The sequence below is a fragment of the Molothrus ater genome, chromosome 3 (assembly GCF_012460135.2).
Source record: "Molothrus ater isolate BHLD 08-10-18 breed brown headed cowbird chromosome 3, BPBGC_Mater_1.1, whole genome shotgun sequence".
Classification (NCBI taxonomy): Eukaryota; Metazoa; Chordata; class Aves; order Passeriformes; family Icteridae; genus Molothrus; species Molothrus ater.
This window is the reverse complement of record NC_050480.2, coordinates 27,940,572-27,968,503: the sequence shown is the minus strand read 5'-3', so window position 1 is coordinate 27,968,503 and position 27,932 is coordinate 27,940,572. Positions and strand designations below refer to the sequence as shown.

The following is a 27,932-nucleotide window of genomic DNA, read 5'->3' as shown; positions in this document are numbered from 1 at the left end:
AAGCTCACTTCAGTATTCAGTGAGCAGAGAATCAATATGGGAGAAAGAAATTATGAATATTCTAATCTTAGGAAGTGCTTCAGTTAGAATTCATGCCTTATTAAACGTCAGGTGAAAAAAGCCTCTCTTCAGTCAAGATTCCTCTCCTGAATGCATGCTCTGCTATCTTGCAAGGCATAAACAGCATTTGAAGCTTTTCATTTGGCAAAGGCATTTAGGACATCTTTCCAGTGTGGTTTCTCTGATGTTTGTAAGGACTGAACTCCTGCTGTGCTGTGGCTTTAACACAGCCCATGTAAAAAGTCAGTCTGACACATTGTACAAGTCCACTGGAAACCAGACTTTGTTACTGTGCTACTCACCAACTTCCTTCTTGCTTCTCCCGTGAATAGTCCTGATTCTGCAAATAAAGAGGGGTAAACATTGACTGGCAGGTAGTCAGGAATAACAGAAATACAGAGATTACATTTGTGGAATAATATAGCTGATGTTTACATACATGAAACTCATAAAGAAGTAATTCATTAACCTTTATTAGGTCATGTCCATAGCAGTGGTATGACGTTAACGTTGGTAGCGTTGTGTTGTTATAGCACGTGTGCACAGGAGGATCACATTACTGCAGATGTGTGAACCAAAACTTTGAAATTGTGATTTTTTGGGGGCTTGGGGGAAAAAAAATGTTGACTTAATATTACACATTTTGTATCTGAGCTTACGTATGAGGTGCAGGTAGTTATAGGAGTAAAAAGGCAACACCTCATTTTATCAAGGAGACGTTCAGATAAGGATTTATATGTCCAAGGCTGTAGTAACTGAAAGAAATAAATGAATAAATAAATAGTGTATTGTATTGTACAAATGTCAAGTTTGAACCAGCAAACAAGAGAAGGATAAAATACAAGGAGTTATTGGATGGCCTGTTGTTTGTGAAGTCAGAAGTAGATTAATGATATTAAAGACTCTCATCTCACTATTGCTTTTTTTTAGCTTGAGAACAATACATTAGGTACAGTAGATTCAAATCCTAATCTAAGTATATTGTTATTTTAAACCAAGGTGGATAAGAATTTACCTCAGTAAAAGAGGATCAAATCTCATTCCCTCCTTTGTATCACAAAACAGCTGTTAAACCCTAGGCCTGATTCTTAATCTGGAGTGAAATTGGGCATGTATAGCACCCTGGCATAGCATCATTACCCTGAGCTCTCAGTGAAAGGTAAAAAATCTGAAAGCGTGAGATGATTTCTTTGCTGTCAGTGGAACCCCTGTGATTTTTAAAGAAATTGAAAACAATCAGTATCCAAAGAAACACAAACTACAGAAGTAGCTACTAAAGGAAAAGCCTTCAGTCATTTGCAAGAAGGAAGCCCAGTGAACACAAGCTATATACAGGGAAGTTTAGATTTAAATTCACAACTGTATTTTTTTGGTTTTGTAGAATCATGTTTTTTTCTTTTTTACTCCAACTTCAGCACACCTAAAATCTTCATAAGCTAGCACATTCATTATAATTCACTTAAAAACATCCAATAATGGCCTGTATGTTGAAGACAGGAAATAGTAGAAAAAGCAAAGAGCATATGATTTCTGAGAATTTCTGTCTTCACAAGAAAATAGTGACCTAAGCTGGCAGGAGCCCCAAATCAGCTATTTCTGCCCAGGTAAACGAGAATTCTAAAAGAGTATTCATAGATTTAAGTGATATGGAAGGTTTCATTTTTTACATTCTTTAGTCAATTTTAAAATAACTTTTCATGAGTGACAAATCTTCACAATTAAAAAAGCTTGTGGAGTTCTCTTGGTCTGAAATCATGTACTTCTGTGGTTGCAGATCAATAGCAACACCTATTTTGTGCAGCACCTTCTTTGAATGTTGTAAAATGGGAAAACAGTTAACCTGCCTGAGTGGATAGTATCCAAGGGATTTTGGTGACACTGTGATGTTATTTGTTGATGGAAGGCAGAACTTGGGATAAACTGAAATGGCTCAACAGTAAACTTCACCTTGAAAGATGCTGAGGACCTGCTTGGGAAATTCTGGTTGTACTTCACTTCTGAGGAAGTTGTGAGTTCTGCTCAGCTTTTAGTGACATACAGTAATATTCATTCCCTGACAGAAATTGTATCAAGGATTGTCTATTAATGTATTTGAAGCAATCTATAGAAGCACTATACAGAAATTGTATTGTGTGTTCTTAAAACACTTTGCATTTTTAGGGTAAAAGGTCTTTTAATAAGACATGTAGTACTGCTTCAATGCTTTTATTTTTGGTAATAGTCTGATCTTTTTTACATATCTATATGACTCAAGAGCCTTAATATAATTTCCAAAAAGAGAATATTTAGGAAGCAATTCAAGATGTAGAATCTTAATATTTCAGTCTTACTAAATGACAGAACAGAAATTATTTAAAAGCAGACAATCTTTCTGAAAATGTTGTTCTTCAACTAAAGAGCCTGGTTTATCAAAGCATCTGGTAAATACATCTACTAACAGATGCCATTTAGGCATCCTAATATCTTACCACTCAACATCTTAAACATTAAGTAATATTAATCAAACCTTAAAAAGTGATAAGGTATACTAATGTAAAGGTGGAATTTTCATCTTTTAATGGCCATGTAAGTGTTTGCAGCTTCTAAGGGAAAGAGGGACAGCTTTAAAGACAGTTTAGGGGGTAGAAGTGTCTGTGTTTGACTAATGGCCTGACTGATATCTGTATCTGCACTATGAATGTTCATTATCTCTTCTGAGATAAGGGAAATCTTTGTGAAAAGGATTTTTTGCTCCAGTCTTTGCCTTGCATAACGTTCTATAATGAATGTTCTCCATGACCAAAATCCAGGCATATCAGCGTAATCAAAATACAAGAATACCTGTATTCACCTTCTGACCAACTTAAGCGCTGCTGTTAAGTTACAAATTATGAGATTTCCAGTTCCTTGTGTATATATGGGATCCCTGCTTCACTTTTAACACAATGAAGACCTTTGGGTTTATTTTCTGCCTTTTCTGTTTTAAAGGCAGACCTGTGTCTGCCTTTTTACAGAAGGAACCTTTGTTACTTCTGATGTAAGACCAGAGTTTCAAAGTGCCAGTGTTTTCTTCTGAGAATTTTTCTCAGTCTTTCCACTCACCAAAGGCTGCCCTTGTGCAATGTGATCCATAGCTCTGCTTCCCTCTGTTTTGAAGAGAACATATTAGGATGATTTTTGAATTATTTGTGTTCATGGGAGCAAAACAGACTTACACAAATTCCTGTGGTAAAGACTCTGAAAGGGACTGTAAAAACTGTCTGAGCAGATTGATATCACCTTGTTAAATGAGTAAGAGTTTAACATGGTTCATATTAGCTTGTCAAGCCACAGTGGCTGTGTTTACATGAAAAACTGATGTTCTCTTGCCTTGTGTCCACATGTGTATTTGGCTTACATAAAACCAGAGCGCACTCGGCCTCCTGGAGCATTTAGCAGGAGCACCAGACCAGACTTGTAGCATTCCACATCATTTGTGAACATAAGATAAAGCCAATTTCAAGATCTGAGCAAGAATGCCCTTTAATCATGCTGCATACACATGGAAATCAGTGTCAGAAGCCAGATGTATGAAAGAAAAACATTTTTCTCCTTTAACTTTCTGTCTCCCTCAGGCATTCTTATCGATGACCCAAATGCTCAACTTCATATCTAGAAGTTTTCCAGCATGTTGCTCTCATTTCATTTCTGAAATTTTTCTGCAAGTTTTCTTGCCCTCTCAGTGTCAGCTAATTAAACGTAATGCTGATGAAGCAGAGGACAGGATTTTTCATACGAAATGTTTCTCCAGATAGATGAGATTCACAAATGAAGATTACTGTATGGCCTAAGGAGAATGAATAAAAACCTACATGAGAGAAGTTTACAACACAGCAGTGTTTTAGCAGAGGCAAAAAATAAATGCTCTACAAAATGACTGTGTCACTGGAAGTGTTAGGCATTAAGCAATATAGGAAAAGATTAACAATAAGAGATAATTACTGTAATTTGGCAAGTAGATTAGGGAACATAAATAAAATAAGGAACAATATGAGCAAGTGCAATCACAAAACATAAAGGGCTGCAAGTTATGCAAGGAAATGACTGTTGTTCTTCAGAAAAAGGCAAGAACAGTAGGCAGGGAAGGCAACAGAGTCATAAGGTTTTGAGAGTAATTTTTCTGCTTTGTGATAGACACTGCTGGTTAGCTGGGTTTAGTACAAGTACTGGAAAATTACCTGCCATGTGTATAGTCACAGTGTAGTAAAGTGGATGTTATTGAATGGCTATAAGAGTCATCAGAAATTACAGATAAATACAGCATATGTTTGTACGTGTAACTGATACTGTCTTAGAGAAGTTATTAATTTATGTTATCCACTTTATTGATGGATAATAAGAGAAGATGTACATGGATTTGTGATAAATGTTCTGTTCAACTGAATTGCTTGGAAGATCTTCATCACTAAAGCAGAGTGGATTATAGAAGAGTAGATGAGTATCTTAAAAGCTGTGAAGCACTGTGTAACATACCCCAGGCTTCAGTGCAGTGAGGGAATTTCCAGGGACTTTTACAATAAATAAATCCTGGATTCTTTTGTTAATTTATTGGGTGCTATTGTTTCAGAGGAGCATACTGCTCACATACCAGCAGTCCAATATTCTCTTTCTTCTTTTTGCAGAAATTTGTAATTCCTAACTCCTGTCTTCATGCTACACCATTTTTAGTTCCTTCGACACAGCTCTTCCAAGTCGTTACATTTTTCCATTGAAGTAGAAGAGCCAATGCCCAGTATTATTTTACTTGCTACTTAGAAGGCCCTTAATATATTCACAGTTTAGGGGGTTATAAATATATCAGCAAAACAGGTAATGCCATTAAAAGTACCTTTCTGAAGAACAGGAATTTGAAGAATAACAGACTCAACTTTCTTCCTTCAGAGTTCATGAGAAGGAGATATGGGGAGAGTGCATTATTGTAAACAAATTCCTGCATATATGTTGGTATCTCAAACCAGTGCAGAGTGGAAACGTTTAACAATTCAGTAACAGTTGACTTTTTCTTCACCCAAAAGCTTGTTTTGTCTTAGTTGTGATGAGTCTCCAGCCTCTTTCTAATGTTTGCTTTTCTTTCTGAGATCCATACAGAAGAAAATTGAAGGAAGTTAGGCCACATGGTCTTTCTCTTGTACGTTTTTGAACTTCTGTGTAAATGAAAATAATTCAGGACTGTACAGTGCTCTCTTTATTTACTTATCTGCACATGTTGCTTATCTTATCTACCTTTTCTGTTCAGTGATGTTTGCTGCTGCTCTATTTGTCTGGATTTCTTTCCTACAACTTTTCCTGGTGGTTTGGGAGTTTTATTTGCTGTTGCTTCCTTATTGCATTGAATTCTCTGTGAAAATCTTCTCTGACCTTTCTTCACTTCTCACTCACGTTTCTCTTAATGTGTTGCCAACCTTTAAGAAATAAGCAAAATGCTTTGGAAATTATTTATCTACATTGTAAGTGATAAAGGTTTAAGTCTCCTTTTGCAATATGCATGCTTCCTACCCTCTCATTCAATTCCTCTCTCTGCAGTGCAGCTTGAAATAGTAGACTGTGAGAGTTCTTTGGGACAGCAACCATGCCCTCATCTTTACAATGTGAGGCATCTAGCAACTGATTCAGGGCTTCTTATATCTGTTTCCTGTAAATATTATTTAATGAATTATTATTTAGTAAAAATATTTAAAATTTAATATTATTAATTGGAATTAATACTAGTAAGCAGTACCTTTTAGGAGGGAAGGGGAAGGATACACCAAAGTTCTATTTTTGATATCATAAGAAGTGTCTCTAAATTCAGCTCTTTGTCATTTGTTATGGATTCTCATTATTATCTGCCTCAGTTGACTAAGTATAGTACATTGGCAATACACATTGCTACTGGTGATTTTTTTGCAGAAAGAGTAAGGGGGCATCAGTTCAGTAAGTTGCAACACAAAAGCAACATTTGTGAGAAATTTTTAGCCTTAAAGAGAAGGCTAAAAGTCTTTCTATAACCTGCAGAACTTTTCAAATTTTCTTTTTGAACCTGTTAGTAGTGTATTATGAAAAACAATTCTATATTAATACTTTTAAATAGTTTGAAATATATAGCTTTATACTTTTCACTTTTATGTTGTCAGAATGAATGTGACCATAAATTTTGTACCATTTTATGGAGTGATATTGTTGACACCAGTTAAGTTAACCTGTGCACTTCAAAGCCTCACTGATAATTTCTGTTGCTTGGACTTTTCCATGAGTTTGTACCTTGAGGTCTGATGGAGGTGCCAGAGGACAATCAGTGGTGCTGGGCTGCCTCCCTGCCCAGCTGTCTGCTGTGAGCCACAGGTCAGTTTATAAAAGGGAGTCCTGTCACCCAGAGAAGGAAGCAATGTGGTGCCTGTTGTAGGCAGAGTGCTTGTGTGCCCTGTGGTACCACTGTGTGACATCAAGTGTCCCATCAGCCAGGTAATAATTGTTATCCTCTTGTGGTTTTGTTACTTCAGAGAATGTGAGATGAGAGGATGGTGGAGTGCTCCCTTTTCCAGCACTAGCAGCCCAGCTTTTTACTCATTTAACACCTCAGTAGAAATCTGGCAGTCCCCTTTATGCAGAGTATTTCTGTGTGTAAAGATCCATTAAGCAAAGGAAAAATCCTTTCAGTCCTGATTTATCAAATACAGAGGAAATACTAATATTTTCAGACTTTTATGCTTTCATAAGCAGTAGGAAAAACTTGATACTGCAGGAGTATCTGTTCTTTCTGCCTCTAGCTCTCAGTACTCAGTGAAGGGATGAAAAGAAACAAATTCTAATGTAATTATAGGGTTAGCCATCTATTAATGTCATGCTACTTGAGTTATTTTCTTTGAGAAGCAATAGAATCCTGGGGACAGAGCTCTTATCTCCACAAACCCTTCAGTATTGAATCACTCTAGGTATGGTTTGCATTTAAGTCTGATAGGTTAAAGTCTGCTAGAACCTAGAATCTATACACTTAATGTAAGTCTCCTTGGTGTAACCACTTTGTCTAAAATGGCTAATACATTATAGACAACTGTTTCTTTCTTACAATTTTACCTGCAGCAGAATAGAGAAGTTGGACTAACCCAAACATGTATTTATTAGCACTTAAAGATTCCTTCATCCCACAGTTTTTGTACTAGTCTATGAATGTTATTAAACTTCCATGTACTTCAGTATAAGCATCTGAACATAATAGGTGGGCAAGCAGAGAAGCAGAATGGCTGAAATAACATGCTAGAACATACAGCGTCAGCAGAAGAACTGAAATAAAGCTCAGTAAGTCTGACTTGCAGTTTTCTGCACATTCTGTGAAACTAGAATACATTCTGGTTTTAGTATTTGCTCTTTATAGTGATTATTTCATATTTTTTTCCAGTCACTAGTCAGGACAAGCTCAGAGGTATTTACTCTGAACCACTAGTAGGTCAAGGAAAAAATGATGGTATCATCCTTTCAGCTGTAATGGCCAGATGCTGAGTCTGAGTTTGACCAGGATTCTTTCTTCAGATAACTGGATTTGGCATAGTTTTCCTTTTGGGTCTATTTGTGATTGTATTTCTTTTTCCAGAACATTCAATAATATAGATTAGATAAGATTAGATCTCTTGGCTGAAATCATACATTTCTGTTTTACCAGTATTATAGTAGAAGTAATTCAAAGTAAAAGCTGTTTCTTTAAAAATAGAATGGAAGTTCTTTTGGACATGCTTCCCTTTGTGATAGATTTGAGTGGACAAGCAATATGTTAATTATGTTTGCTTCAAATGGACTATTACAGGAAAGGAAAGAAAATGCTGTCTCAAACCTAGACTGTCCAATTTTTCAGTACAAATGTTCTGTTATTTTACTGCTAAGCTTTGTGTTGCTGATGGAAGCACTATCCCAAGGCTTCTGCCAAGCACCACGTTGTTTGTGTGATAGGAGGGATTTGGTTGCAGTCAGGCGAGTCTGAAAAATGGTAAACTGACAGCAAATCTGGGATCATGGTTGCTAAGGCAGCTTTTGTGGTCACGTGCTTTTATTTGATGTGGTTCCTTGTGTCTCCTGTGCCAAATGGTGTAATGTACTAAAGTGATGAAACTGCAAAAGAAAAAAAGTCAACTATTTACTTCAGCAACAAAAGACAAAGAGAACAGGGAAGGAGATCAAAGCCTTTAACATGCCTCTCAAAATAGGAAAAAAAAGCAAAAAGAAGGGAATTTCTTTCCACATGCTTGAGGCTACTCTTGGGTATAGCCATCATGAGTAATAAACCCTTTAAATGCTCATGTCTGTTTGCAGTGTGCTTGAGTTTCAAAATACAGCAGGTCTTACAGAGAGTTAAAAAGGTAATTTTACCAGTCTTGGTAAAATAAAGGGCTGTAGTCTAAAAAGTCTAAAGTCTACTTTCCATCACTGGTATATAGATTTGACAATGCTCTAACACTGGGCACACTGACAGAAAAGCTCCTAATTTCTTTAAACCCATATGAAAGGTCTTTCCACTCAGAGGCAAGTTTTTCATTTGTTTATATTTTCAAAGTTAGACAAATCTATAACTCCATCATTCACAACCATTGAACTTGTCTTTTCCCTGTTTTCTGTGTGTTTTGCAGAAAGAATGTATTGGAGTTAGAAATGTTGAGTGCAGTCAATAATATGTACCACTTTCTTTTGATATAAGGCTGTTTAATGCTGTATCACACTGTATTCAGGATAAGTATGATTCTTACAGTTCTGAACCTCCTCACCCAAATACACATTTTCTACTCTCCCTAAAAAAAAAAAAGCCTCCTGTCAAGTAAGGTATACTTTTTAAGAGTATAGCTTTTCTGTTGATGTTCTTTTCTTTGTGATATTTGTTTCACAGAAAAGCTTATGCAATTATTGAAAGTGAGGAATGGGAATAGGTAAGGGGGGAGCACAAAATATGAACTGTATTATGTGTGCACAGGTCCTTAGCTGTAGTAGCATAACCTGTGTTAGCACTTAACTCTTCAAACTGTGATGTAGAGGGTGGTCTGAAATAATCCTCATTTTTCAGAACTTAGCTCAGAAGTTTCCTAGCAATCTAGAGAAACCTGCATTTTTTCTCTTTGGAGAAAGAGGGAAGCAAAATGAATTGCAGGGAAGAGGTGGTGCTAATGAGGGAGTTTAGGGGAACTGGGCAGGCCCAAGAGCTGTAGGGACAGGGGTAGGGATAGGAGAAAGGGCATCTCTCTGCATGCCTGTAAGTGTGCCTTGCTAAAGCACTCAGTCCCCTGAGGCTGAAACTTGCAAGTACCCTTCTTCCCTAATGAAGTGATGGGCAAATAACTGGTTCTTTACCAGCAAATACTCAAGAACAAAAACAGTCACTTCTCTAAATTGGTGAATTAATGCTAAGCCACTTATTGAGGATGATTTCTTGAGAAAGTCATTTTAATTAATTAGAAGTTATCAAAAAATGTGGAAGAATTTTGCATTTTGTATGTTGGCCTGAATAAATAGAGCCATTGAGAGACAGACAGAGCAAGTCACTTGGAATGCACCAGTCAACAGCAGAAATGTAAACATACTCCAGCTACGCTTTCTGAACTTGTATTTCAGCATGTCACAGAACAAAACTTCTAGTAATGCAGGCTGACTGCTGCTCTTGCTGAATTCACTAGTGAGTTCCTCACAAAATGCAATTTAATTCACAGACCATGGATCAGAACCACACTGTGACTGACTCTGGAAGTCCAGGAGGACACGACCTTGCTGCAAGGAGTCTCTGCTCTGTCTTAAAATGAGATGTATGAAGTTGGTTTGCAGAGCTGAGTAGGCTTAGAGTGAGAGCAAGCAAATAAAATTCTGAGGCCAGCAGATCTTTGTTCCAGCATATTTGTACAACCTTATCTCTGAGACAGGTTGATCTACCATGTATTTTATCTTCACCTGGTACCAGTTGAAATGAAATAGCATCCTCTAAGACTGTTGCTTCATGAATTGTTAAAATTACAGAAAATACCAGACTGTTAGAATTCTAGCCTTTAAAAAGTAGCAGTTTATTGGAAAAAACAGTGTAAAAATCAAACACAATTCAATTGATTGTACTGAAACTATCCTTACTCTGGCAGCTGTAGGGGAGCAATTGTCTGTGCTTCCTCATCATATCTCTTGATGCTTTTTGTTTAACATTTTTTGTTGTCATGATAAAATGAGCATGGGGCTTTTTTGTAAGGGGTGTATAGCACTGATACTGAGAAGGAAAGCTTGATTGCACACAGAAGTGTTTAAGATCTACGCTCCAAGAGGCCCAACTCTATGGAAAGCAGATTTGACATGCAGCAATCTTTAGCTTGTGCTGGTGAAATACTTTGCCAAATGGAATGTCCTTCACTATAAAAGGCTTCTTATAGCACTTTGTTTGTCACTTTTTCTTTTGATTGGACTTTGAGGTACCTCAAAAAGCAGCCTTTGATATTGACCTGCATGGCGACATTCCCTTGCTCGATTGTCTCCATTTTGCATCCTTTACAGGTCCTTCTTTGGCATTGTGGAAGTCACTTCTTTCTTTAGTTGCAGGTTTATTATAAGTCAAATGAATTATTACTTCCTCTTGCCTGGTCTCAGGGTTGTGAGGTACAGCAAATATGTTCCTTTAACATGACAGACACTGTAGTACCGCACAGTCAAATCAAACTTTGAGCAATAGCTTCTTTACGTGTTTAAAAATAAAAGGTAAATATCAGTTTAATGAGGCAGATGAATCTTAATTGCTAAATGTTTATAGACAGTTTTGAGATGGTCAGAGGCAAGGTCCTGTGCAAATGCAGTATTTTATTAAAATATTTAATAAGCAGATTCTCTGACCCAATAGAGGGAACAAAGATGCCTGCCCACTCTTAATTTTCCCTACCCATAATTATTTCTACAGAATATAAATTATATATGGTACAGCTTTATTCTGTTTTCAGCGGATAATTATACTAGAAACTCCAGCCTTCTTTCTGTGGAGGGACCTCTTTCTCAGAAACCACACCTTTTAGCAGTCTGTTTTTCATTTGAGAAGGGCTAGATTTCCATTTATGTCAACACATTTTTACAGGATGGCTACTTTCAAGAGATGGATACAGGTAAAATGGGAAACCCTTACTCACAAATCATAATAATTCAGTCTGGAAGATGTATTGTAAGCTGATGATATAGGAGTGAAAGCTTTTTTTTGCATGGGTAGTCTGTTAGAGATGACTTCTAGTTTCATACCTGCTACTGAAACTGGGAGAGAAGCCAGTAATTCCTGTTGTAGTCATCTGAGCATCTTCAGTGCTATGTCCATACTGCAAGGGAACATAGACCTGGTGTCAAATGAGGCAAGGCAGGATGCAAAGTGGACAGTACCAGTTTCTCTGTGTGTGAGATTGGAGGCTTTTATGGATATATTTACATAATATGTAAGGAGTTTAATAAACTGGAAGTCAGTGTCCTAAAGTGAGGTTCACATCTTCTAACATACCAGGAGGTGAAGTTTTCCATTCTCCAATGTTACAGATCAGTGGACTCACTATTCTTGCAATTTTGTAAGAACATATTGTTTCAGAAATGTTCCAACTTTCTAATCATCTTAGTCATACTTCAGTGCTTTAAACCATCCGCAAGTTGCAAAATTATATTCTTGTGTGAATAATTTTAGTAAGGGGGTAGCAGCAGGGAAACTGAATTCTGTTTTAAAAAAAAATCCCATTCAAGTCTTACTTCTGCTGGAAAAGTTTGTTTGTTTTTTTTATGTAGCTGTGGTGTACTCAGGGCTTTTTTTTTTTTTTTCATCGTTGCATATGCAAAATCCAGACCTGCAGAACTGTTCCATGTGGTGAACAGTCTGCTAAACCCAGACTGTTTTGCCTGAGTAGCAGATTTCCATATACCTCATTATGAGTTTGGGATTTTTTTGATTTATGTAGGCTCTGTTCCTTCAAAGGGATGCATGACTGTAGACCTTTATACCTACCAAAGTGGTTTCTTATCAAGTACTGAGGAAAATAAGAGGCCAGATCATGTTGGAGAGTAAGAGACTTGTTTTGCAGACAAGAAATTTTCTTTCTAGCCAGTGTAATTTGTCATGGAAACAGCATGTAAACAGGAGGCCACCCAAAGTAACTTAGCTTTTGAAGCATTTTTATGGTGTCCAAGTTGCTTCTGGATAGTTAGTGAATGATGTAATCCACAGTGTGTAATGCAAATTTTGATTTGGTAAGGGACTATAAAGAAAGATTTAGGTCAGTGCTGCTAGAAGGAAGTAGCATGGACTTTACCTAGTTGTTGCCTTATACAGCCTGATTTAAATAAGTGTTAGATCTTTCCACACCAAAGAAGCCATTATCCTGAGTAATAGCAGGTGTGCTTCAGTCTTCTGTCCTTTGATAGAGGCAAATGGTTCAGCTGCCTAAATACATCTCTGAAGTTACCTTATTTCTGTGAATTCCTGCCATATAGATGCCCAGTATGTGCATGGACAGAATTAATATCCTTGTTTTTGTCATTTCATACTGGGCATGAACAAAACCATAGAATCATAGACTATAATCATAAACCAACGTAGATAAGCAAGAAGGAGCTTATCTGGCCAAGCCACTCCTCAGAGCAGGGCCAGCTCATGACCCCTGTTGTTCAGCTGAGCTTTGAGCATCTCTGAGGACATGGCACCACTGAGCCCCACTTCAGAGAAGCCTCTGACTCCACCATCTCTATAATTTTCCATTAGATAATTGAAGGCGTCAATATGCCTTCAGCTTCCCTCCTCAGTATGGCCCCTCTGCAGTGTTCTCTGAAGACTGAACAAACCCATTTCTTTCAGCATCCTCCTTACATCATCATGTACCTGATAATCTTTCTGGCTCACTGCCCCCTTGATTTAGTAGGTTAACATCAGTGTTCTATTGGGCAGTCCAAAACTGGAGTCAGCGACGTGATTGATATTTGCATCTGGCCATCTATGACTCCTCAGTCCTAATTATTTTGATTATTCTTAGCTGGTTTGACTGAAGGTGGGTTTTGGAACAGCTAAGGACTTCAGGTCCTCGCCTCCACCACTAACAAGATATCTGAACTACAGTACTCCACATCTTACTGATGAGGGCTAAGAAACAGAACTGTTCACAATGAAAAAGATATTTCCTGAGAGAATGTTTTGCATTAGTGATACTCTTGATTTCAGTGGTTAATTTACAGTGGGTCATGGTATAACCTGTTTTTATAGATGGTATCACTCACTACTTTTTATTATCACCACAGCATAAAGTATACTTCCTCTTGGCCATCTGACTTCAAGAATAGGGAGAGAGGACTGTGCAGAAATAATTTTCAAATCCCAGAGGCTGTACATGTAATGCATTCTTAAATTAACTTATTTTTCTAGTGCACTTGGAGGATCATCTGCCCTTCACATCCCAGCCTTTCCTGGTGGAGGTTGTCTCATCGACTACGTACCCCAAGTATGCCAGCTGCTAACAAACAAGGTAAGCTGCTGCAGACAATCAGTTTTCCTTTCCCTGATGCACTGTACTGCATTTCCACAGACATCATTATTCTTCTGCCAGGTATGTAAAGCAAGGCATACTTAGGCTGAACTACACAGGGAATACATTCTTGGTAAGAGCTGAGTACCTAAGCATGACATTGAGTAGAATGACTCCTTTAGGTAAACAAGTGAGTTTGGGATCAGATCCTGGAGCAGTTTTTTTCCTTACTGTGACATGTTATGATTTAGGATAAAATGTTACTGTGTTGTGCAATACTGCATTGCAGTATACTGGTTTTTAGTAAATACAGATGTGTAGTTTGCATATTATTGTTCTAGTTGCAAGTTCTCATACCCCAGTCATTATTGTAGGTTTTGAGTAGTTTCCGTGATTTTTCTTCTCAGATGTTTCCTCCAGATGAACTGAATCAGCAGTTTCTTTGGATGTTTATACAGTAAGAGCTACTTAAGGTTGCTGAAAAGGTTGTGTTCCAGTTAGCTTACTGTTTAAACAAAAAAGAACAATTATAGTATTTTGAAAGTTTCTCCATTATTTAAGTATAATTTTCAAAAGAAGGCTTAGGGGGTCAACATTTAGATATTGACCTATTACAGACTTCCTGCTTGTATATTATATTTACCTTCAATTGTCTAAATGAAGAGAATAATTTTATCTTTTCGAAAAAGTTTCTTCAGAATGTGTTTCCATAATTACGTTGGAATCTATCATTAGAGTTGTTTTTGTTGTGGTTTTCTGTTAAAATTACTTTCTGTTTTTAAAATCTGCAGGCACACTGGGCTGTTTTTATCCTTTCTTAAACGAAGTCACTTAAGCAAACTTATCGTATGTTTTCCTCTTCCCAGAATAACATTTCAGATCCTACACAAAGCCTTCAAAATAATCTTAGTGTTTTATAAAATATAATGCTTGAGTTTATAAATAGAATCTAAGTTATACAAGACAGCTCTCAGCAATGGTTGTATCAAGACTTTTTCAGTAATTTTAGGAAGGCATTTGCCAGCCAAGGAATTCTAGTATTGCCATAGCCAAGAAAATACTCTTGGTGTTCTTTTCAGTGAGGGAGAAAAGGATCTTAAAATGCTAGTTTTGGTTCTGGAAAGCAAAGGAAGTTACACAGGGAATCACATATAGAACCATACCATAAGTACTTCCAAGCCACCAGTTGTAAAGCAGATGTCCTTGCAGCCTGGTGACACATGCATTGGTTTTGTTATGGGTCAAACCCTGCTCACACTGTTCTCTTAAGTGATGCCATCCAAATCAACAAGAAAACATACATGGTGTGAGGAGAATTTTGCCTTAAGTCTCCAAATTTAGCATTGTTGGATTTTGTCTGTGCCAGGATGGAAGTCTTTAAAAACCCAGAGTGCCTCAGAAACTGATGCTCGCAGTTGAGTAGGTGTCTCCCTGAGTCAGCATGAAACCAGTGAAAGAGCTTAGTGTTCAGAAGATTTTGTTGGAGGTGCAGTCTTCAGAAAACACCCAAGATCGGTTGTGCAAGAAATTTAATTTTTTCTTCTCTTTTATAACCAGAATGTTATTTTGACACTTAGCTTACTGTCAGTTCAGATAATTGATTTGCCTATCACAGATTTCTATTCAAGCTTCAGTAAGGCAAGGATGAGCATTTCTTTCTTTCAGTGTTTGTCTCATGCAGTTAAACAGTGCTTCAGTCTATTGTGAAAGACTAAAGTTTCACTTAGACATGATTGAAGAGATTTCTTTACAAGATATTCTATATGCAAGATCCAGAATTTTTTTCAAAGGCACTTTAGGATTCTTCAGGGAATTCTGCTAAATGTAGGATTCAGAAATTCTACCATGTCAAACATAATCTTCCTTAACAACAAATGCATGGCAAACTGGGCTTTGGGTTTTTTAATCTTTTTATAGCTCTGGATTTATTTTCTTTCTTTTTTAAGGTACAATATGTTATTCAGGGATACCATAAGAGAAGAGAGTACATTGCAGCTTTCCTGAGTCACTTTGGAACGTAAGTTTTCTTCCGATGCATATTTTTCTGTAGCGTGGGGGAGACTCATTTTTGCATATGGTTTGTGGTTGTGTGGCTGCTGTCCACTGGATGAGATGAAATCTAGTCATTTTTCACAGAATGATGTGTACAGATTGTCTCTCTGTAGCAATGCTGGAATGTACTTCTGTGCCAGTGGCCAATCTGATTTTTCTAGAAAATAGGTGATGATGGGAAAGGGACAGTAGGGATTTTCCTTGTGCAGAAGAACTATGTTCATTTCTGACTCAATTACTTAAGGGGTTTTACACTAACAAGCAGTGACTGAGGTGGGAAAATGGGGAAGCAGGTGTGGTTCCAAGCCTTGCAAGAGCCAGAAACCCCTGCTCAGTGTAAAGGCAGGGCTGGGAGACCAGCTGTTCCCACCAACAACCCGTATGTTGTGTGTCAAGAGATGAGGCTCTTGGGTCCTGTTGCATTCCTGCAGATGAAAGGTGCATGGCCAGGCATGATGACACATTTACTTCAAAAAATCAATTAGTCAGGGCTGCTGTGGCACTGTGAAGGGTTGGCACTTTGGTTTGCTGCCTAAACTGAGCCAGAGTCCAAGCCTTTAGCTGATTGTGATAAGGGGTTTCTGCCTCCAAGGAGTGATGACAGTGTCATGGATATTCAGGAGCCCTTCAAATCTCAGGTCTCTCGAGTGAGGTTAGGAAAACAGGTGGCTTCTAGCAAATTTAATACAATGATAAATTGATAACAATAACTTCCACTGAACATATGAGTAAACAGTGCAAGTTTAATCTTTATCAAGACATTTCATTTTCTTCTGAGAAAACTCTATTATAGAAGTGGCCACGTGTTCCTATGATTATATGACATCTGCCTTGTGGTTCATGACTTCTGATACTGTTTCAGACAGAGAATACCAGCTTCTGATGGTTGAAACTTTTAATCCATCTATCAAACAAGTATTCTATATGGAATTTTTTGTTATGATCTCATGTTTTGTATTTTTTATATATACTCTTCCAAATTTTCAAATTTAAACTCTGCTCAGCCCGCTTATTTTCAGTTTTATTCTCTCACTTGCTACAGAAATGAAAAATAATCTTAATTTGAGTAAGGTACAGGGAATTTGTGTGTCTACAGTTTTTATCAGTTTAGGACTGCAGATGTGGTAGCAGGTCTTCTTTCATTCAAAAGTGTATTTTAAACTGAAAATGGCCTTTCTTTGAGTAACAACCTTCAATACCTCAGCATAATTAAGACTATTACTGAGATTAAAAGTTTAATCAAATTTACAATTAGCTAGAAAATTGTAACTGTTAATAAAAAAAGCAAATCCTGGAAGATTCTGAACAAACAAACAAAGATAACAATCCCCCTATTACAAAATTTATGTATTCATCATCTAGTATTTGAAGGTAAAAACTGTACTCATTTTTTGTTGTGTTTTTGTTGATAGTGGTGTGGTGGAATATGATGCAGAAGGATTCACAAAGCTTACTCTGTTGCTGATGTGGAAAGATTTTTGCTTCCTTGTTCACAGTGAGTAACACTTTGCCTCAGGCATAAATGTCTAGCCTCTGAAGATACAAGTTCAAAAGGGAAAATGTACAATTACAGGAAACAATTTAAAAGTTTTAGCTATTTTTATCCAGTGCTTAATCTATTTTTGATGTGACTTAGAAAACAAAAATCTTGATTGTATCTAGAGAAGGGGAGAGGATGTACACCAATACTGAAATGTTGGCTTTACAAAATGCCAAAAGGATCTTGGGAAGGTTTTCTCGTCATTTGACTCAAGATTGAGTTCATGGTTGTAACTCAGCTTTTCAAAAGTGTTAGTGATGAAGACTCTACCCAGGAATACCTAAAATCATCTGTAACTGTCAGGAATTAATGCATTGATAACAACTGTAAAGACACTTTATGCAGAAAAAATATATCACATAAGAAATAACAGCATATTGTCATCAGGATCCAAAACTTATTCCTAGACTGAAACTGTGTAGGCAAAACTGTCCTAACAACGTAGCTAGCTTTGCTGTTGTTTAAAATTTTTAAATGAAGATTGTATTACTATCAAAAATACATTTTTAATTTAAATATGTCAGAGTTACTCATGTGGAAATTAGTAAATGTGGCTTTGATACTGCCTGTTACATATTACCTTAAGTTTCAATTTCTGTTTTTCCTTGTGGTAAGGTGAAATTCATGAAATTCACAGGTAGCAAAGATACTTTCATCTGGGGAAATTCAGTCACGTAATTCTTTAGATTTGATTGTTATTCTTCTTATTTATGTTTAAAATTATTACACTGCAATGTGGGCAGCTGCAGCACTGGTGTTTGATAGCATTCTAGCACTGGAGTCTTTCATATTACATAATTTTTTATTGTGGGCTAGCTTTTCATCTGGAAGACTCATGCTGTCTTGATGATGTCACAAAAATTTGTCCCAGAGTTTTTAATGCAGGAATTCAGGTTTGCCGTTGTTCAGAGAAGTCCTTCATCCTGTGTTGTGTTGCAGATCATAAAAAATGGTCTCACTAATCCCTTTCCTTCTATGCCCTAAGATTAGCTCACCGCACACTAATGATCTTAAGAATCATTAATGATCTTAGAAAACTCAAACCTGAAATTAAAGCTCTTCCATCATCTTATTACAATTTATTTTGGGGGGAAAACAGAATTGAAGTAATATCTTTGGGAAAATTATCCTCATTAAATCTTTACTTACATCTCAACTACAATGGAGAACTGGTCACTGGACAATTGTCTTCTATGAGATGACACTTCTTTATGTGCAACCTTCCTGAAGATTTCCCACCTTTCTTACTCCCCAACATATCTGGGTTAATTTAATCAATGTTAAAATTCCTGTGGATTTGATTTGTGCTCTGAGATAATATACCTTAATACATGTTGAATCACTTAGATTTCAGAGGAATCAAAATTCAAATTTCTGCTAAATAACAGAGCAAGTTTTAACTGTGTAATATTCATGGTATTCAATTAAACTGGCCTGAAAGCTACAATTATAACTGTATAGTTTATCACTATGTATTAACCCTGTGGCCTTAGAAATCATACAGTGGCTTAGCTGTGTAAGCCATTGCATCACTCACTTGTTGAACAATTCAGTGCAAAAGCATTTCTGGTCCATGCATTGAAGGATATTGCAATGAAAGGACTGAAACCTGCACTTCATTTCCTGAGTGAAGTAATGTAGGCTTTCATCTCCTAACCACTGACATAACTATGTATATTAGACTTGAATATTTAGCAAGCATCTAATAAAATGTCTGGGAGAGATAGCAATAAGTTGAAAACTGTTCTACTTTATATATTTACTATAGTATGTAGATAGAGTATTCAGAAGAGAGTAAATAGGTCAGTATACTGCAAGCACTGTGGCATTTCAAATGAAAGGCACCATATTTATTGGCATCTAAATTTTGGTTAAAATTTTAGGTTTGAGGTTGCAATTTAGATGAGATTTATAAACACTAACATGAATTGTATTTCCTTTAGAAGATGGATTCAGAGGTTTCCAAAATAACTTTGGCATTGTTTTGCAACTGTTTGCATTGGGAGTTACAAACTTGTTTGGACACTAGGAAGCAAAAAACATTAGAGCAAGTTGAAATTATTCAGAATAGCTTTATTGAGTAAAGTGGGTTAAAAAGGAGAGGAACAGAAAAATAGTTCTGAATTTCTGAAGCCAAATAACCTTAGAACAACATCATATGCTAAAAAAAAAAAAGACTGGTGCTGTAGTTACAGAATGAAGACCAGAGTCTACTCATTCTGTCTTAAAACACCGAGGAGCTACCTAGCTGCAAACTTAATCATTAGACTAATGAAGCTGCTGGAGTTATTATATTAGATCAAAGACTAGTCCAAGGAACTGTTTCTTTAGTGGTTTAGTTTTCAGAATTAATCAAGTGCTTTCAAATATAAGGCAGAAGAAATAAACATTTAGAGAAGTTTATGCAGCCACATGGGAAAGGAAATCGTTAATCAGGCTTACTGCTTTTGATACTGATAATGTTTATGAGTAAGTCCCAGTATGAAGCTTTGTAAGTAAACTTCAGTAGACTGCTCACTTTTCAATAGACTTTCTCTTCTTGTTTATAAATCAGCTATGATTAGTTTTTGGAGACAGATATTTCCTTGTATTCTTGTTTGTGTATGCAGTATTTATACCATATATAAATTATAGTATCATTTGTGTTGGAAAAGACCTTTAAGATCAAGTCTGGCCATTGATGCAATAACCAATCAATATTAGATGAAGACACAAGTTACATTATCTGTGCATAATTAAGAATTAAGTAGCATTATTGTTATAAACACAAGAGTAGAACTCTGAAGCAACCTGTATTTGGGCTTTTCAAAGATTAATTTTTATTTTGCAAGATCTTTAGGTTATCAGCACTAAAGAGCAGGACAGAAGCTGGACCAGTATGCAGTAGCAAATGAAACACTGCTTGTGTTAGTGGTTGTTTAAGATGTCTTGAAAAGGACAAGCATTAAACTAAAAAGGGTTTGTTTCACTGAATAGTATTTTAGGGGGTAGAGAATATTGAAGGCTGCCAGCATTTATATTTCCAGTTTATTTGGGATCTCAGTCAAGGTGAAGTTGGTTGGGATCATTTGCTGGAAATGACCTTGGCTGACTGTAAGGGATTTCAGTTTCTTTGTGGAAAATGCCACTGACCCAGGAGTTCCAAAGTGCTGGTCATGTAAAAGCTCAAGTTTAAATGATGATCATTCTTGCTATGGGAATGCCAACATAAGTAGTTTTTGTCTACCCTTTAACTTGTCTGTGCAGTTAGGTGGTTGTCTCTGGTAGAGGATAGATCAGAAACAGCATCCCAGCAAGAAGAAAGTTTTGAAACAAGAGAGAGCAAGCAAGCAAGGGACCTAAAGCATTAGTTGGCTAAGAGGAGACTATGCCTTATGAGTGTCAGGCCTTGGGTAGGCACCTCCTTCTGGATTCAGGGGTTTTTGGTGGATGTTACCAAGACCAGCTTCTGATGCATTCTTGTTTGAATATTGCTGTCTGCACACGTTTGTCAGTCTTTTCAAGAAAAGTTATGAGTATAAAGTATAAAACCTTGTCTGCCTGAGCCATGTCCTAAAAAAATGGGCCAAGTATTGAGTGGAATATTTACATTAGATTGTTTCTCTGAGTTTTTATCTAATGAGGTGTTATAACTTTCTTATGTTGTTATTTTATTCTTCTCATTGCTCCTTAAATGAAAATGAGAATTTATGACTCTGAAAACTAAAGGTAAAAAGAGAACATGACCATGTGAATAACAAGGTGGTATCTGGTCCTGTCAGGAAAGCAGGATAGTTCAGCCGAAATGCCAAGCATAACAAAATAAATGTTTTAACAGTCTAGGATGAGAAGTTCAATGCTCATCAAAACAATCTGTAAATATTGTAAAAGACTGTCATTTCATTCTTAAATGAGAAACTGTAGCTTAAGAAAGCCCCAGTGATGCAAAAGTGGCTAGAGAAAATCAAATTTGGACCTTATGCTTGGGAATAAGTGTCTTCCTTTTTGATGGTCTTCTCCTCTGACTCAGTATTTTAGTTGGTTCCATGTATTTCTTTGATTTTTGTCTTGAGAGTTTCTGAAAGCATGTTCTGCCTACAGCAAAATATACCCTGAACTGACCAGGTTTCTTAAAAACTTTGTACATTGTTCCAGTCCCTCAGAACAAAGCATTCCCTGGGCCACCTCCTGTGTAGTGAGGTTCTCTTGCTTACTGAAGTCAGTGAAATCTGCAGGTACGCTGCAGTGCTGTGGACAGGCAGCGTGATGGAAAAGTAGCCTGAGTCACGGGCACACTAAACTAGGCATGGGCTTTGGCAGGGGCTATTCACAGGACTCAATTGTAGCATTTGGAAAATTAATGAGTCTTTTGCTGATCATTTTTCTCCATGGTGTATTTTTTCCCTTTTTTTCTAAGGCATACTGCCAAGTAGATTTAGTTTGAAATTTTTATTGAAAGCTGGTAATTTTATTTTAGACATTAAGAGTGCTTTAAACATTTTGTTCCTTTGATTCCACCTTGGCTATCTACTTGTATGTGAGCCAAATTAGATTTTTTTTTTTAATATACGTATTCATAATGGATGCAAGTGAATCTGAAGTGATTTTCTTTCCCTCTTTTTCTGTTTCTCTAGGTTCATTTTGTTTTCATGTCACTCAGAATAAGCTAGTTGTAGGTTCCTATTTGTAATTACAGAAAAAGGGAGAATGGACAGCAGAAAGCTCATAAAACTTGGTATGGACAGCAACAAACAGGAAGCAACAGTTGTGATACTAATTAGGCTTTATAGGAATCTTATAGATGGCCTGATGTGGGTGGACTGGCAAGGTATTTTAAAATGTCATTTTGCTGTGGATATTACTTTTTTAATTTCTGAGAAACACGTGTGTTTGCCACACTTTTAAAACTGTAGTGTATTGCTGCAGACATTAATTGACATTCTTCCTGCAACTACAAGCACTTTAACAAATGGACTGAAAGGTTTTGTAATAACTTCTTATAAAATTGCACTTTTCAGAAAAGTGAACTGTTGATTCTTTTTATTTTTTTAATATATTTCTAGAGTATGACTACCATGTGCCCAAGTATGTGACAGATAACTAAAATTCTCAGGAAAGGTACCCGCCATGGAAAAAGGGTATAATCCTATTTTATCCACTCAATTTTTGTAAAGAAATAATTAGGTCACAAAAAGTAATTGATAGGGGCAGGATTGAGCACAGGTTGTGGTGCTTATTCTTCTTAGTCCATGTCTGGTTTGTGTCTACATGCTTTGGTAACTCACTGATAGTTTTTCTCTAAGATGAGAACTGCTTTAAAGGTGTGAAATACACCAAGTTCAAAATTGCTCATAATAGCAAGCAGGAAGCAAATATCTTGTTTTCAGTCCAGAAAGAGTTGATGAGCAGGGTTTTCATGGATGAGTCCTGGGTTCAATACCAGGTAATGCTTTCAGAAAAGAAGCAGGATGGTACACAGCACTACAGGATTATTAGAGATATGAAATTTCTAGAAATAAGAGCTGCATCAAGATAAGAAACATTTTCTGAATCATTCTTCCGTCTCTTTCCTCCTTCTATGCAATGACAATCACTTTGTCACCAAAATAAATTTTTTTTCTAAGAATCTCTACGTGACAGCAATAGCACACAGAGGCAAGCGCTGAATACCTTTTAGGAAATAGAAATATAGTTCATTTTGTAATAAAAAGGATACACCTTAGTTTAGAGATGGAACTGGTCACAAAGATGCATAAATTTCAAAATGGGAGAAGGAGGGAGTGTTTAAGCTGGTTTTCTGTCTCCTTTGTCAGCACTGCCCCTGCCTCGTTCAGCAGCAGTCCTATCTTTTCCCTAGTCATACTTTTACTGTTGCTGTAGCAGCCCATCTTGTTGTCCTTAACTCACATTGCCAGATTCAATTCTAGGTCAGCTCTGACGTTCCCAGTCCTGTCTCTGCATGCTCAGGGAGTGTCCACATCTCCTGTGATTCCTTTTTGTGCTTGAGTTTTATCAGTTCCTTGCTTATCCATGTAGGCCTCCTGCTGGTAGTGTTTGCCTTTCTGCTCACTAGGATAGACTGTTCTTGAGCTTGGAGAAGGTCATCATGGACCCATCTTCTCACCAGGACCATTATCCCATAGGAGTTTTCCATGGGAGGAGCAAGATCCCTGAACAGCCTGAAGTCTTCTCCTTGAAGCTTAGGGGTGTGATCCCTGATGTTTGTTTTGCATCATCTTCAAATGGTGATTCACAAATGCACCAAAAATTGCTGGTGGTCTAGAAAGCGTGTCATAAAAGTGTTCCACAAAGTAGTTCTTTGGGTCAAAAAGCAATAGAGAGATAAGCTTTTAGTAGTGTGTAAGGTAGCTTGAGAGTAAAAGTGGTAATTGTGATGTTCAGGAGTGGGAAGATGCAGTGGGCCTGTACTGCAGTTAAAAATACCTGGAGTGGCTTAATTGGCTGTGTGGGCCAGATGGGATTACACTGGCTTGGGTTTTGAAAGCTGCAAGCAGCAAAGGTTGGAAGAACAGGATAGCAGGTGTGGCAGCACAGGGTCCTCTTGACCTGCAGGATAATGTCACACTCACCCCAGATGAGAGTGAAGTAAAATAGTTTTCTTTCAAATCCCAGGAAGCATTTAAAACAGAAAAAAACCTATTTATTTGCAAGCATCATAATTTTAATAAAATATTGGTGAGAGAAGACAGTGGTTTTGCACATCTGCTTTTCAGGTAAAAACATGGTTTAGATGTCTTCCTGTCCAGTTGGAAAGTAACAGAAAACTTCTCAGCATCTCTCGGTGTATCTCTGATCAGAAAGCAGAGGAGCGTTTTTTGCAGTGATCCATGCCTGTGCCAAGAAAGGGCATGGCTTGCTTTTTGCACCCATAACAACTGCAACTGTATTTAAGTTTCAAGCTTCAAACAATTCAGATGGAGAAGAGACAGCTTTTAGTCACATCAATCTCATCAGCACTTCCAGAAGTTACTATAGAAACTGTAACAGCAGAAACAATAAAAGGAAATAAAAACGGAAGGAGGAGGGAATGAAGATCTTTCAGAATTTGAAGTAAAAATAAAACAAAATACAAGTAAGTAGCTGAAGCTGGTAATAAGAAGCCTTTTACTTAATTAAGATAGATATAATTACAGAAATTAGAGAAGGAAAAGACCTGTAAGTCCATTATGCTGTTTCTTTGGGTCAGTATAGGATTGTAAGATATTCCACAGGAAGTAGTCCAGTCTTGCTGTCCAGTAAGAGAAATCCAATAAGAGTATGACATAGGTGGGGTGGGCAATGACACACAAAAGCAAGAAGCTGTTATAAAGCTGTTTTCAGATTAAAGTTTGCTCTGTTTCGTGGTGTTGGACCACATAGCTGGAAACTGCTTGAAGACTATCTTGATTTGATCTGTTACTTAGTTCCTCTGTAAAACTAAACCGATAGTTAGATACTCTGTCTGCAGCACACAACTGTAACTTCAGTCATTCAAAATATTTTTATCACTTTTATTAAAAATGCTGGTTTGTATGAAGGATGGAATACTTTAAAAAAAGTTTCAGTTATACTAAGACATGGGATGTTTTTACAACCATATAATATGCTTATGTTGAAAGAAAATCAAAACAATTGTAGTCATAAATCTAGTTGCCACTGGTGCCTAGATTGTATTATATATATATAGTTCCCACTATCAGTGCAAGGAGAACCACAAGGTGGATACAGAAATGTTGTGCAGCCCTCCTTAAATAAAAATGGGTTACATTGCATTTAAGGAGACCCAAACAGACAAAACCAACTAACAAACCAAAACAAAGAAAGCTAATTAAACAAATCTACTCTGTAATGTGTCAGAATAGTTTAATCCATCACAATTCATTGTTTCCATTTTGGCCTACAGTAGTTTGTATTTTATTGTTTAGTATAGTATATTCTGTTAATAAAATAGTTGTTCCTCTTTCTTTTGGAGTATTTACTTATACTTCTGTAGTATTTATTTGAAAGTATTTCATACATAAGTCATCTTACTTATTTACTATACAAGTGTTGACTTTGCCAATGGGGTGGATATTTCCCGTAGCAAGGGCAGACCTAATTATTTCAAAACCAGCTGTGATTACCAACACACCCAAAATGCCATTAGTGTCTCAGCTAAAATTCCATACACAGCTTTTCCTTTCAGATTTGAAATTTTGAAATGTTGATTTCAAAATAGCATCTTCCTGCAAAAAAACTGGTTTTCTCCAGAAGGTATGTCAGCCCTAATAATATTTAACAAATTCAAATTCCTGTGACTGCGCTCTGTTAACCTAAAGTCCCACAGTAATGCCATTGATATGTTATTTGTCATCCTTGCTTTCTCATTCCTGCAAGAATAAATCATCACACGCCAAAGCAGGATAGCTGTGGCATTCAGTAATTTTTTGTGTATTTTAAGCCAAGTTTCCCCTTTCATTTTTTGCCAGTAGAATGTAGGCCAAAGACCTTCAGAACACACGAGTCCAGGAAAGATTCACTAGGGAAAGTAGCCTGAAATCCTGCCCTGAGGAACTTTGTGCTAGACACTACAGCCCCCAGAATGCCTGTGGCTAAATCTATTCTGGCTTCTCCGTAGGAACCATGATCAATATGAATCCTGAAAGGCTTCTGCACTGGAATTTTTATCTAAAAACTGAAGAAATTTCTTTTTCCTTGAAGTTAGGTAAAGATTTTTCACCCATTGTACGGGCTGTCTGAATCACCTGTCTCATAGGAGAAGTCGTGTCAATAAATCTAGTATAAATTTTCTTTTAAAACAGGGCTTGAGAGATGTGTAAGTGATATGGTATATGTATTGCCATGGAGTTGCACTGAAAATTCACATGGGTCTCATCCACATCATTACAGGAAAACTGCAGAGCTCTGAGTTCAAGGAGCTTTTCAGTTTGAGGCCATGCATTCAAATCCACTGTTTTTCCCGGCAGTGTGAGCTCAATTGCAAGTAAGGCAGAGAGAATGTGAAATTCAGTGAACCAAAAAAAGAACAGGCAGAAAGATGATGAATATGTACTAATAAGAGACAGAAATGCAGTTCTGGAGCCTGGAATATGTGTTTCCTGTTTCCATTACTTACTTCATCAGAAGTACTTGAGTGCAGAGGCAGTCTCTCGCCAAAGCTGGATGATAAGTAAGGAGTGAGTCAGGGAAGTTTGGGAAGAGAACAGCTAGTATCAGGCTAAGAGTCTTCAGTGTTCTCTGGAGACGTGAGATTTGGCATATCCTTCTTGGTTTTCTGGTGAAATAATTGTAACAAAACCTCTCACATGTCCAGTAATCATGGATTCTGAAGTATGTACTGTGGCAGTCAGCATTGGAAGGACTTGTGTTTGGCTATATAGAGTATTTTCTACTAGTAAGTCTCAGAAGAATTGCATCCCACAGGCTGGTACTTAGCATCAGCAGGCAGGTTGACTGTTCTTTCCTTGTTCCTTCATTCCTGATCTGGAATCCCTAAAGAACCTCTGAACTCATGAATGTGCTGTGAAACTGTTTTTTAAATATTTTACATAGCTAACATCATTCTTATGATGATTAGGATCATCACATTGAAAAGCTCATGCAGAAATGAACACATTTAATTGGAGCAAGACTTCAGTGTTGTGCAGTAAATAAATGCGGAGGGGAGAAGCCAGAACAGTGTCTCCTTTGGCCAGCTCTGTGCAGCCTAGGACTGTTTAGAACTGGAAACCACAATGTGTTATCTTCTGTTTGAAGGCAGCTCCATAAAGCAAGTACGGATTGAACTAAGGTTGTGCAGGCCATAAAATCTTGTCAAAGTAGAAATCTCAGCAATATAATATCCAGATCACTCAGTGTTCATGAGTGCAAAACAAATTTCAGGGTGCAATAAACTGCTGCAGAATCAAGCATCCCAAAGGTTAGTAAGATAACCAGTATGGCAGCATCCAAGGATTTAAATGATGAATTCAGTGAGTAAATGTTGGCTTTTGTGAAAACAATTATCTGGATTTATCCAGTGCCACACGAAGGATAAATAAACCTTTTCCCTAGGACAGGGGAACAGTATATGGAAAATTTTTTAAATGTTACTGTCTAAGTGCTTTGAAATATATTAATGGTCACCAAGCATTTCAAGCATGGTTTTGTTCTTCCATCTCTTTTCTCCGGTGCTTAAAGGTGGAAAGGAAGGCACTGCAGTAAACCTGCTCTTTTCTTCTGAGCATTTTTCCTTCAGAAAACCTGTAGCAGCACTGGTAGATGCTTTTTCTGAGACATTCCTTCCATATTTCATATCCTGTTGAACGAGTCATCCAATTAGATGCTGAAGATACTATTTTAAAGTTAATAGGATAGTCAAAATCAACTCTGTACTTGTTGACATAAGCTTAACAAACTAGGTAACCTGTTCCAGGCCTCAGATTGCTGTTTTTTAAGAAAACAAACAATTCAACCTTGCAGATGCATTGCACAGTTTGTTAGCTATTAGTAAACCAAGATTTTGGCTTTAAGGTAACTATGTTTTGAATATATGTACGCATTAAATACTAAGTCAAGAGAAGCAAATTTGTATGTTACTTCTAGATAGTTTCTTGTGTTTCAAAAAGAGAGCAACTTCAACTATTTATAAACTGTAATTAAGTTTCTTTACAACATGACTCATTCTCCACAAGCAAGTCCTTTTTCTTTTGCTTTCTTATGAACTGTGTGGGAAAATTAGGGTTCAATCAGTGAAGAATTTACTCAATGCTTAATTACCCATAAACAGCCCTCCAAGTTCTGCTCATGTAGTGCTTGCATAAAGACATTATTTTCCCCACTCTACG

General features: G+C 37.0%; 1 protein-coding gene across 1 annotated transcript in view; it reads left to right on the top strand.

Annotated features, from left to right (window-relative positions):
• Positions 1 to 27,932, top strand: part of BABAM2 (BRISC and BRCA1 A complex member 2) — a 161,270-nt gene that overhangs the window by 109,842 nt on the left and 23,496 nt on the right. Inside the window, exons 8-10 of the mRNA XM_036380934.1 lie at positions 13,436 to 13,535; positions 15,482 to 15,552; positions 17,000 to 17,082. Of these exons, the coding sequence (XP_036236827.1) occupies positions 13,436 to 13,535; positions 15,482 to 15,552; positions 17,000 to 17,082 (254 nt within the window). The remainder of the gene's footprint in view (positions 1 to 13,435; positions 13,536 to 15,481; positions 15,553 to 16,999; positions 17,083 to 27,932) is intronic.